General features: G+C 38.7%; 1 protein-coding gene across 3 annotated transcripts in view; it reads right to left on the bottom strand.

Moving 5' to 3' along the window:
- The window catches only part of NR6A1 (nuclear receptor subfamily 6 group A member 1), a 266,007-nt gene that overhangs the window by 88,912 nt on the left and 163,781 nt on the right, over positions 1-13,314 (bottom strand). Inside the window, exon 1 of one of the 3 annotated variants that reach the window (XM_023590221.3) lies at positions 10,795-10,952. The exons of the other annotated variants lie outside the window; for them this stretch is intronic. Coding sequence (XP_023445989.1) covers positions 10,795-10,810 — 16 coding nt within the window. The 5' untranslated portion in view covers positions 10,811-10,952. Of the gene's footprint in view, positions 1-10,794; positions 10,953-13,314 lie in introns of those variants that run through there. 3 annotated transcript variants of the gene reach the window in all.

Here is a 13,314-nt window from a genome sequence, read left to right as displayed (position 1 = left end):
TCCCTAATACATAGCTCAACCACTGGTGAATGTAGACTGAACAAACGAACCATATAATTTCTCTACTTGGAAATCAAAGTACATGGTTTAGGGAAGCGGACTTGGCCCAACGGATAGGGTGTCCACCTACCACATGGGAAGTCTGTGGTTCAAACCCCAGGTCTCCCTGACCTGAGTGGAGCTGGCCCATGAGCAGTGCTGATGCGCGCAAAGAGTGCCGTGCCACACAGGGGTGTCCCCCGCGTAGAGGAGCCCCAAGTGCAAGGAGTGTGCCCCGTAAGGAGAGCCACCCAGCGTGAACGAAAGTGCAGCCTGCCCAAGAATGGTGCCGCACACACGGAGAGCTGGCACAACAAGATGACGCAACAAAAAGAAACACAGATGCCCGGTGCCGCTGATAAGGATAGAAGCGGTCACAGAGGATCACACAGCGAATGGACACAGAGAGCAGACAACTGGGGTGGGGGGGAGGAGACAGGGAGAGAAATAAATAAATAAAAATCTTAAAAAAAAAAAAAAAAGTATATGGTTTACAAGAATTTCAGATGACAAATGGGTGGGCCAGCCCAGAGACCTATGCCAATGCTCAGAGATCAGTAATCTACTCCCTACATGCCTGCCCAGTTGACTTCTGGTGAAGAAGAGACCAATTAGCACACTTTAAGTGAAACGATATGTTCTATGAGTATGGAAAAAAGTTTCCACTCTACCTTACCAGAAGGCCACTTGCATCTGAATTCTGATAAGATTTGAGTTTCATGGGCCCCAAACACAGACATGTGCATTTTGAGGGCATCCCCTTTCTATCTGCCAAAAAGTGCTTTTGTAACTCTGTCCATGTGTAAAACAATATTCTGAATAAATCGAGTTTTTCTGCATTCATCATTAAGACCACAAATTATGAAGCCTAAACAATGCATATGAGCACTACTTCACACACTATACTCACATAATTTTAACAATGTAGCCATCAGAACCAAATGGTTTTACTTTCCTGAGGCACTGGACCCATGCTTTCATAAAATAGCCTGACTTTCCCCTTACCCCTCAAGCTTCCCTAGACATTCATCATTCTCTAAAGTGCTCACTTGGGTAAGACTAATGGTTAATGTAAAGAAAAAAACTAAGACTCTGAGTCCAAATATATATGATGGACTGTTCTGTAATAGATGGGTTTTCTCTGGTATCAGATTAGTCACCCAATGACAAGTATTTTAACATCCATGATTCCAAAAGGCATGTGGAATAAGGGAAAAGTACTGAGTAGGAATGATTTCTACACATTCAATAGAAATCTAAAAACAAAACAAAAAAACAAATTTAAATGGTGGGCCTTACCTTGGAATATATGTTAACTTATTTCACCAATGAACAGAGTTAGACTCATTCATCGTTTCTCCACACATGATTCTTCTACCCTTTTTATTTGAACCTATAATTACCATTATGCCTGTTAAATAAATGCCCCCAGAGACATAAATCTTCAGTCTGCATATGCCAGTTGAGCCCTGAATCTCAGCAGTGTGTGACCAACACCTACTGTCCAATTCATTGGACTCAACCAGGACAACTAACTAAATGATGATGGACAAGTCCCATCCCTCAAAACAGAGTATCTAAAACTGCAAGCAAGACAGTTCCTTCCACTTGCCCCTACGATTTAAGCCCCCTCTCAATATGAAGCAGAGTAGGCATCACAATCCCTAAGTCATCAAGTTCGAGGAATGAACGAACGTAAGGGAGTAATGCAACCATGGACCAAAGCAGACTTATTATTACTGTAGTAATGGAAGACTTGTAACTTTGATATAAAGATAGTGATTACCAAAAGTTCTGAGGGGAAGGGTGGAAAAAAAGTGGAACACCGGGCATCTTGAGGGCATTAGAATTGTTTTGCCTGGTATTGCAATGACAGACACTGGCCATTATACATTTTTGTCAAAACCTATAAAACTGTACACTGCAAAGTATAAACCATAATGTAAACTATAGACTATGGTTAGTAGCTATGCTTCAATACTTGTTCATCAATTGTAACAAATGTACCACACTAGTACAAGATGTTATTAATAGGGAGAAATATGAGAGGGGTAGGGGTGGGGTATAAGGGAGTTACCTAAATTGTCAATGTAACTTTTCTGTAGTCTAAAACTTGTTTTAAAAAATAGAACTTAAAACAAGAAAAGAAACCTAGAATCCACCTCACTCCCACCCTGCCTCCAATGAACTAAAAGGGGGGTGGTGGTAAATTTTCTTGTCAGCAGCAATCAATAACCACCTCATGGCAAACTTAAAAAGTGTATAATTAATTATCATGGAGTTGCACTAATGGGTGAAAGCGCTCTGGAGTACCTACAAGAAAGCATATGTTGCACAAGGGCTTCCAGTTCAATTTATAGAACAAATGAACATAAATGCACATGAAGAGTTTGTGCATGTACACGCATTCTTATAATACCAATAATCATGCAGATGACATGATCCTATATAGAAAATCCTGAAAAATCCATAACAAAACTATTAGCACTAATGAATGAGTTCAGCAAAGTGGTGGGATACATGATTAATATGCAAAAATCAGTAACGTTTCTACACACTAGTAATGAGCAATGGGAAGAAAAAATCAAGGAAAAAATCCATTTACAACAGCAACCAAAAGAATCAAATATCTAGGAATAAATCTAACCAAGGATGTAAATGACTTTGTGGCAGTCTGATATTATTAATGAATTCCAAAAAGAGATATTGATTATGTTTTTAAACTGGTCTGTTCCTCTGGGTATGATACCCTTTGATTGATTTAAATCCAAAGGTTTTACGTTCTTTTGATTAAATCAAGGTTAGGGCTTTGATTCAACCATGTCAGTAAGGCGAGTTGAGTCCCTGCCCCCTCGGGGGCTATGTAAACAGAGAATCAAGAAGGTAGAGGAATAAATACACAAAAGAACAGAGAGAGTTCCACAGAAATAGAAGAAGAATGAACTTTGATCCTACAGCCCCGGTAAAAGAGATGAACCATTCGCCTGATAGTCTACAGCTGACCTAGTAAAGAGAATAAAGCAGCTGAGCCCAGAAAGAAAAAGTCCTCCAGCCTACAGCTGAGATCAGAAGAAGCTGGGCCCAAACAGCCTTAAGAAGAAGAGGAAGGTTGAACCTTTACAGAGTGGCTTCAACAAGTGGCAATGCAGCCTGTAAGGAAGTAACCTTGAGTTGGACTCTTCAGGGCCTTGTAAACATAAGCTTTTACCCCAAATAAAGACCCTTTATAAAAGCCAACTGATCTGGTACTTTACATCAGCATCCCTTTGGCTCACTACCACAGACTTGTACACAGAAAACACAAATCATTGCTAAAAGAAATCAAAGACAACCTAAATTGAAGGACATTCTGTGTTCATGTACTAGAAGACTAAATATTGTTAAGATGTTAATTCTACCAAAAGCAATGTACATATTCAAAGCCATTTAGAGTTGTTAATGCAATCCCAATCAAAACTCCAACAGCCTACATTACAGAAAAGGAAACATCAATCATCAAATTTATATGGAAGGTTTAAGGGGCCCCAAAAGTCATCTTGAAAAGGAAGAAAGAAGTTGGAAGACTCACTTCCTCATCTGAAAACTTTTTAAAGCCACATAATCAAAATAGCATGTTTCAAAATAGGCCAATGGAAAAGAACTGAGAGTTCAGTAATCAACCCTCACTTTTATGGTCAACTGAGTTTTAACACAGGGGTCAAGTCCACTCAATAGGAAAAGAATAGCCTCTTTAACAAATGGTGCCGGGAAAACTGGATGTCCATGAGCAAAAATGAAGATTCACACCATATACAAAATCAATCCAAAGTAAATCAAAGACATAAGTATAAGAACCAGAACTATATAGAACTCCTAGAAGAAAACACAGGGAAGCAGGTTCAGGACCTTGTGTTGGGCAATGGTTTCTTAAATTTTACACCCGAAGTACAAGCAACAAAAGAAAAAAAAAGTGGGACCTTATCAAAATTAAAAACTTTTGTATATCAAAGAACTCTGTCATGAAAATAAAAAGACAATCTACATAATGGGAATATTTGGAAAATACAAATCCAATAAGAGTTTAATATCCAGAAATTATAAAGAAATTCTACAACTCAACAACAAAAAGACAACCCAATTAGAAAATGGGCAAAAGACTGAAATAGATATTACCCCAAAGATGACATACATATGACAAAAAACCACATGAAAAGATATTCAATATCATTAGCTGTTAGGGAAATGCAAATCAAGATCACACTGAGATATTTTACATCCCCTAGAATGGCTACTATTTTAAAAATGGAAAATAGGAACACTCATTGATTGCTGGTAGAAATGTAAAATGGTGTAGCCACTGTAGAAGACAGTTCGGCAGTTTCTCAGAAAGTTAAATATAGAATTACCATATGACCCAGCAATCTTACTTCTAGGTGTATACTCAAAAGAATTGAAAGGAGGGACTCAAACAGATAATTGCACTCTTTTTTTAAAGATTTATTTAAACCACCCCCCCCCCCCCCCCCCCCCCGCTGTCTGTTCTCTGTGTCTATTTGCTGCGTCGTCTTTGTCTGCTTCTGTTGTTGTCAGTGGCACAGGAATCTGTGTTTCTATTTGTTGTGTCATCTTGTTGTGTCAGCTCTCCATGTGTGCGGCACCATTCCTGGGCAGGCTACACCTTCTTACGGGGTGGCTCTCCTTACAGGGCACACTCCTTGCACGTGGGGCCCCCCTACCCAGGGGACACCCCTGTGTGGCAGGGCACTCCTTGCGTGCATCAGCACTGCGCATGGGCCAGCTCCACACGGGTCAAGGAGGCCCAGGGTTTGAACCACAGACCTCCCATGTGGTAGACGGACACCCTAACCACTGGGCCAAGTCCGCTGCCCAGATAATTGCACTCTAATTTTCATAGTGGCATTATTCACAATTGCCAAAAGACAGAAGCAACTTAAGTGTTATTGATCAGTCATGAATGGATAAACTAAATGTGGTATATGCATAAAATGGAATATTAATCAGCCATAAAAAGGAATGAGGCTCTGATGCACACTACAACATGGATAAAGCTTGAAGACACCATGATGAGTGAAAACAGCCAGACACAAAAGGACAAACAGATTACCAGGGGCTGAGGTAGGGAATGGGGATTTAATGTTTAAATTGTACAGAGTTTCTATTTGGGTTGATGGAAAAGTTTTAGTAACGGATGATGGTGATGGAAGCACAATACTGTTAATTTAATTAACAGTTATGAATTATTTATTTGAATGTGGTTAAAAGGGGAAGTGTTAGGTTGTTTATCTTACTAGAATAAAAAAAGAAACATACAACACAAAGAGTGAAATAAGGGCCCCAAAATGAAAATTAATCCTGCTGCCAGCTTTGAATAAAGCTTTGGCAGTCATATAATTCTCCTCTCTCCCCAATCACCCAAAAAAACTCCACTGTTTAAGTGATGAATATTCAGCATCTATTAAGCAACATTAAAATTATTTTTCCCTTTTTGTAGTTCAGAAAGGGCACCTGCAATTTAGATAAGGGATTATGTCTGGTTAACCTGTATTCTCAGGTCTAGAACACAGTAAATGCTCAATAAATGTTGACTGCATAAATGATATTTTATATTACAGAGACTGGAATGAGCCACTGAAATAACCACATACCTCTCTCCCAATCTCCAGAAAGCAGGGAGACTAATGACTTTAGTTAAGAGGGCAATGATTAGCATGCTAACAACATTCTCAACTTTACCACTTCATGATAAATCTTCTGGGAAGGGGCTATTAAACATGGCCATAGCGATTGTCTTGTAATGTATTTATCTACCAGAACACTGTTGAAGGAAATTAGACTTACTTTACTACTCTTCTTTCTCTGATTATGATTATTTCCTCCCTGTTCTCTTAGAGTCCATCCCTCTCCTTTTTCTTCCAATCAATACAACCGCAAAAGATTCTTCTGTAGGGAGAAGGCCACAAGATTTGCAGGGCCCACCCATTATTATTTTTATAGTGCAGGAATAGTGTATTAGAATAGCAATCAGTTCTTGGAAAAGGCAGCTCAGCAGCTTGTCCCACTGGTTATACAGCATTTTTAAGGCTAAATTTCCAAAAGGCCCCCTCCCTAATTGTTGCCAATTGAATGGAGGTATTCCCGGGACTTTTCAACTTTTGAGTACAAACAGCACCAGCCACAGTCTCACCCAAGAATCTTTTCTCCTTCCTTTCTCCCTAAATTTGCTATTTTTTAAAAAGCCTTACAATTTCAAGGCATATTAAGAATGTGCTAGGCCCTCTGACAGAGGGTCTTTTATTTAATTCCCATAGCAACCTTGTGAGATTTTGGTTTACTATTCCCTGTTGTACCTATTAGGAAATTGAGGCTCACAGAGGTCAAGTGACTTGGCCAAGCGAGGCTGTTGAGGTCCTTTCCCCTAACCCAGGAAGCTTATAGCAAAGGAATAAATGTAACAAGTTTTTATGAGCCATATGGGCAACAGGGGGCCAGTTCTTACCATACAGGCCAAGGGATCCACCCAGAGGCCAAGGAAACAGAAGCAAGTTTTTTTTTTTTTAATGGTTTAAAAATCCTACAGGAACTCTGATTGGCCCCAGGGACAATCTACCAAGGCCCACCAGCCAATTGACTCCTTACCCTCCCCACAGCCCACCCTAATTAATGCAAGGTCTTAGGATCACATCAAGACCCTGTTAGAGTTAGCAATGACCTTTACATCAGGCTTTTCAAAATATGCAAAACAGCTTTGCAATGGGAACACCCCTAAACTCTCAACCTTGAGGTATGAGTAGATGCATTTTTTCCTAATTATGATGTTTTTACCAAGTATTTGGGGCATGAATTTTTACAAGGCCAAAAAATATTTGAGAAGTGGTTTGTTTTTCAACTGCCCAAGCAAACCACTGAGGCATGCAAAAATATCCTTGCAGATGAATTGACTTCCTTGGCTTCAAAACAAACTCCAGGAGCAGGAGGGACAGAGAAAAGAGAATGATCTGAAAAAATCTTGGGGGATGGAGGGGGAGGAAGGTGGTAGGATTGTTCTACTTTCATACTGATATCCTTTTGTTCTCCCACCTCATTGTATGAAGGATGCTAAATCAAACATGATTGCAGTGATGTTTGTGTGTGAAAATGACAAAAGTAATGGACCAAAATCCCAACCTCATCTTGAACCCTTAAGACTTTTATGGCTTTTCCTTCACTAGCCATTCCCTCCTCCCCCCAATGCACATTAAAGACCACATTGTTCAAAAGGGTCATGGTAGGTTTTATACCCCATTTTTTTTAACACAATGTAAATGGTAAGTGAACTTCCAAGTTTTGTTGTAATATTTGCATATCTCTGGAAAACGCCCACTAAAATAACCGATCTCTTGGTTTAAATATTAATGTAGAATTATAATGTATCAGAGGGGCAGAAATAATGAAATCAGGACACACTGCTTGTGAAGACTACATTAGATTTTCTTTTTATATATCATCTTCCCCAGAAAATCGGTACAGATCAGAGATGGGTAAAAAACATCCACATGATCTGTGAAGCGCAGCGCCCAAGTATTCTCCTTAGCTTCAAAACTGCTCAGGAAAATGCCAGGTCTCAAAAAGCCTAAGATAAATTAAATTTACTGCTAATTTCAAATGCAGGTCTTTCTTCCCCTCCTTGTTCCATTTATTTATTTGCAAGTCATTATGGACCCCCAGTAGGTCTATGCATTTATTCCTGGAAGATTTCAAATTGGGAGAAGGATATTTGAAGCTGTTTAGGATTCCATTTTCCTCAGCTGTTAGCATTAGTTTTCACCAACAGCGAAGACAGGCGGCAATGACTCCATTACTCTTTCCAACTGCCATAAAGAATTTGCATTATAAAAAGTACCAACTGAATTACTGGCTTAGGTCTCCGGAAAAGGATACAGTAAAACAGGGATGTTAAACGTTGGTATTCAGAAAGAGAAATTTAAAAAATGAAAATCTGGGATGGAGCAAAATAACAACAAACTTGGTAAAGCTTTTAATACCATTATTTTCTTGGCAGAATTTCTCACTTGCTCTAGCTCAGGTATCTCCACTTAATATCCATATAAAATGCATTAAGATGTGGCATGATTATCACAACCTAAGTGTATTTTAAAATAAGACCTATGATTTTTGTGGATTTCTTGGCTACAAGTCTGGTTTAAACAATCTCAAAATAACACACTAACAGCATCTGTTTAGCCCAGTTTAAGTTTCAAGAGCCAATACCAGCTGTTGGGGGAGGGATTTCACACATGTGTTACTCAAATCCTAACCAAATCTTGTTTTTTTTCATTCCCTAACGATGCCTCCAACACCACAGGGTAAAGCAAACGTTGGTTTCTGTGTGTGTGTGTACGTGTGTGACACACATAAGATTACTAAGTGCTTTGATGCATGTGACCAGGACCAAAAAGATCACACTCTCCAATTCAATACAGTATTAGCATGAGGACAAAAGGTGTTTAAAAAATCAATTCGGAGTTATTTTACCGGGGATTGTCTGATCCTTACAAATTAAGGAAGGAGAATATTCCCGAATGCTGAAGCACATTGTTAAGTATTTTTTCTCCCTTAAGCAGAAATCTAATTTTCACAGGGAATTCATTCGGTGGCATTGTTTTGGTTTTAGGTGTCTGTCCTACCAGGCAGGGGCCCTCTCACAGGGCTGCATCTATCTTGAAGTGTGCACAATGGCCTCTCTTGCAGCTCTCTTTCTGTTATTGATCCTTACAGATGCTCCAAGGCCCTTCCCCCACCTTTCTCCAAATCCCAACCCCCCATTCTGAAAGATAGCTTAAGAAATAAGACTTCCTGCCTAGCGACTGGCAGGGCTGAAAGACCAGATTGTATGACTCCACAGATCAGGCCTGCCACAGTGAAAGCTTGAATAGAGTTAACCCTCTGTGAACTAAAACAAAACATTTGTATGCCCAGCTGTGACAAAGGTTAATTTAAATGGACAAGGTCCCAATATCTAAAACGAAGCCAAGCTTTTTACAGTAGCATTTTCACTGATCTCTTTTGTAAGCAGTTTGCTTTTGCTTTTTAAGCTTCCTAAGATCTTCTTCCACAAGGATAATTCATTTTGCTTTACTAGAATTTTTTATGAAAGATTCAGGTGAAAATTTAATCATTCACTTCCTTGTTTTATGAAATATGAAAGTTATTGTTTTAGGTCCATAAGTTATTTTCTGCCACCGAACAGCTTAGAAAAATCAGTTTCAGTTCTTAAAGAACTGGGAAAGAACTTTCTATGCAAACCTTTTGTGTGTGTGTTTCAGAGCTGGCGGATTACATATCACCAAGTGTTCAAGTTGGTTGAAAAATGCCAAATCCTCCAGAGCTATTCCTTCCAAATTCACGTAACCAGTACTCTGGTACCTCTGTCTGTCCCTGAACTCATACTTAATGGATCCAGAGTAAATCTTACTTCTTAAACTACTCTCCTTTCTGGAAAAGCTGGTATATTCAGAATAGTTTTAACAAAGAACTTCCATGCATATTGGGGGAAGGGGGACAGGCTGTTAAAGGTAAAAATAACAGTTCTTGCAAATAATTAGTAATTTCTACAAACTTTCTGTTGTTTCCACTAATTTATAGTAAAAAACCAATGAGGTAATTCTAGCATGTGCTGAGGAAGAACGTATAACAAAAAAGGATAGCCAGTGTTACTATAAAGAATACTATTATGAGAGGAAATCCCACCGCCTAGTTTGTACATACCCAGTCTGAGAATGAAAATACAAAGCTGCCTATGGCAGATGTTAGCCATGCTGCAAGAGGTTGGGAAGATTTCTCAGGACTAGTTATTTCAGAATTAATGTCATCCCTAGAAATTTACCAAATGCTTCTAAGGGTCCATAATTCCGGGTATGGCTCAGTAATGCTTGGTTATAAGAAACTAAACTTTGACTCTTACTTTAAATACAGTTATTAGTATTAAAGATTCGTCTTCTGTTTCATCAGTTATGTATGTCTTTCCTGATCCAAATAATAAAGTGGTGGGTCACTGGCATTTCTCACAAAAACAGGAGCCCTATTTCCAAATAAATCACTTGCAACACTAAATAGTCACTATAAATTAAACACACATCCACCACATACACACAGGGACAATTTACCTGTTTTTAAAATAACCCACTTAAAAATAAATTAGCACTGGCTTGGTCTTATACCCAATGCTATAAAGTATCATTGTTTGATATTGTCTACTATAAGTTCTCTCAAGGGGAATGAAGCTGCTTTATCAAGGGTCTCATGACCCCAATACTATCAATAATTAACAATACTAAATAAGGCTTTGGCAGATGGTGAACTGGATTAAGGAATTTAAAATATAAACAAATTATGTCAAGAGGTAAACAAAACAATTTTCTTTTAAAATAAACTACCAATGCACCAGGTTGAAGTTTCACAATTTTTTTCTTGTCACTATAAAATTTAAGTCCATTTTTTCTTTCCCTTTTTTTCTACTTTTTTTTTAACAACAACAACAAACATTAGCCACGACAATTAATTTACAAGTTCTCCCTCACTTCTTTTTTCTATTCCAAAACATTTACAGCCAGTTGGTATGTACATGAAAACTTGTTGGCTGAATTCTGCCAATACACAAAAAAACAGTTGCCTGCGTACTGCCTCCCTTCTTTCTCAAGACTACTTTTCACGCAAAACCTTCAAAGAAAATTTCTAAACTCAGATTTGGGTCCGGACTTAAAGAGTCAGCTCCCTTACCTTCCCATGTATCCATTTCATGCTTTTCCAAGTCTGTCGAGAAGTTCTATTGCAGCCATGAAGAAACAGATTATAGGACAAGTCCCGCTTGATGACTACTCTTCCGACACTTGGCCAATTTCTCTCTCTAAACTGGGACTACGACAGTCATCCTCACAGGTCAGTTTACAAGCTGGTCATGTGATTAGAAAGTTCAGGCTCTAAGGTCACAACGTGTATAGAGTTCGTTTATTACCAAAGGTTATCTAAGTGGAACTGATAGACTTATTTCCTTAGTTAACAATAATGCTGAGCGCGTCTTCTTGAAAACTATTATGGAAAACTTAACAGGAAATAATAACTCCTTCTCCAGTCTTCTCTAAACTGACGCAGCATTTCAGAAGGACTTAATTACATTTAATTTAAAAGGGTTCTAGTCTGTGTAGGTTTTTCCTCCCTTTTTCTTTCAAGAGCTATTCAATACTATAGTCTTCTCTACTCTGGATTAGAAAGTTTTAGAGCTAAAGCCTTTAGAAAGTTTTAGAGCTAAAGTCTTTGGCCCAAAGAAAAGACAAACAAAATTCCAAATTATGCATTTGTTTGGGAAGAGGGGATTCCCTGTTTTCTGTCATTAAAATAAACAATGACAAGGCAAATTCTTCTGAGAAAATTAAAATGTGGAGCCATGAGTTGTTGGCAGTGTTGTTTTAACTCTGGTCCTTAACTTCCATACTCTGGTTATACACACTGGTTTTGAAAAAATGTGGAGAAGGAAACTAGGTCTGAAAAATTCTTTTAGAAAGCAAAGGTTAGAAATTTCATCCCCCACCCCCAGCCAAAAGCTTACATATGTAAAGTAAGCTTCTTGCGTCATTCCTCTAAAACTCCTAAAATCTTAAGCAATCCTTATGCTATATAGCCTTCCTGATTCATGAACCATATCAGCAAAACACAGCAGAGCTTATAACACTTGATGTGCATGTACACACTCACACCTTGCCACAAAGCTGCAGAGGCTAGAGAATCTGAGCCACATGCTAATGATACATGATGTCAAGCATTGAGAGATCCATTCAACTATCAGAACACAATAAAAGGGCAAGTTCCACTGAGAAGGTGGGATGACTCAAAGAATAATTCCCAGGGATAAATGCTTTTTCAACTGTGCAAAGTATTTCATTCTGTGAAATCTTCCCTTCTTTCTTAGCTTAGCCTTGGGGATAACTTGAAGGCCAGGCACATTTTACAGCAGAATTACAGAAAAAATGGGGGGGGGGGGGGGGGGGGGACACGGGACACTCTTCCTGGGGGTGTGAGTGGAATCTGCCACTTGGTAGTCACATAAATGAATGGCAAGTAATGCTGCCGCCATTACTAGAGGATTGTTCTAATCAACAGAGAGCATTAGGGTCATCTTACAAAGTAGGGCCTAAAGAGAAAGTGACCAATGATTTAGAGGGGGAGAAAAGGCTATAATTTGTCTGCCTAAAAATAAATGTTCTGCCACTGCCACTACATACACTCACCACAACATAAACACATGGATCAGCAATTTCCCCCATTCCCACGCAGGCAAGAGGTAAACAAAAGATTTTCTTCTTAGTGTCTGTGGAACTTAATGCAACTCTTATAATTTTAGTAAAGTGACTATAAATAGAATAAAGGGGAAAACACTGAACAAGGGGAAAGTCTACCAGCAAAAAGCTATGCAGATGGGAACACTCCTTCAAAGGGCAGTTCTTTGCCTCCCTGAAGGATATAAGTTTATCAGAACTCAGCACCTGCACACAACAAAAGGGAAGAATAAGCCTTTGCTTTATTGTACCAACCTCTGGAGGAAAAGATGAAATGGGAGCTATTGGCATGGTTCCTGGTATCAAGACTAAAGCAGAGCCATTGATTTTTAAGGGTGAGTCTTAATAAAGATCCCTGCTGCACCCATAAGCCTGAGAAGAAATCTTTAATATAGTTAAAGAAGACAGGTAAGTCTTTGGATTTAGAGCCATGTTTCTTCAACATCCTCAGTACCCAGATTTTTCTGAGAGCTCTCTAGGCTCTTCTGAGAGAAGAGAATGTGAACACGCACCTCATTGTCCATATGAATAGAAAAGACAAAATCTAAGCCCTAACCAAGACTGATACTCATATTGTACAAACAACTGCAAACAAAAGCAAAAAAAAAATCAGTTAAAAAGATGAAAAGGATTCTGACAATTTATGAGTGGGGAAAGGAAAAAAGAAAATAAGAAATCACCAACATTTTCTACTTGCAAAAACCAACTTTGTAATATAAAAAAACGTAGATAAACGAAGTTGTACATCTAACCAACATCTGCCACATTTGGACACTTTGTATCTAATAGCATTCAAAACTTGAGTCCAAATTATGAATGGCAGATTTTAGTTAACCTTGCAAGAGACTGGCTCCCTTTCATTTTAAAGATCGGGAAATTGAGGCCCAAAGAAAGGAAGAGGCAGGAGGCAACAGATTAGCTGAAAATAAACTAAATATCCTAGTCATTCATTTCTTTCATTATATGA

The sequence above is a fragment of the Dasypus novemcinctus genome, chromosome 8, assembly GCF_030445035.2.
Source record: "Dasypus novemcinctus isolate mDasNov1 chromosome 8, mDasNov1.1.hap2, whole genome shotgun sequence".
Taxonomy (NCBI): Eukaryota; Metazoa; Chordata; class Mammalia; order Cingulata; family Dasypodidae; genus Dasypus; species Dasypus novemcinctus.
Note: the sequence above shows the minus strand (reverse complement) of the source record. Positions and strands in the feature narration are given on the sequence as shown.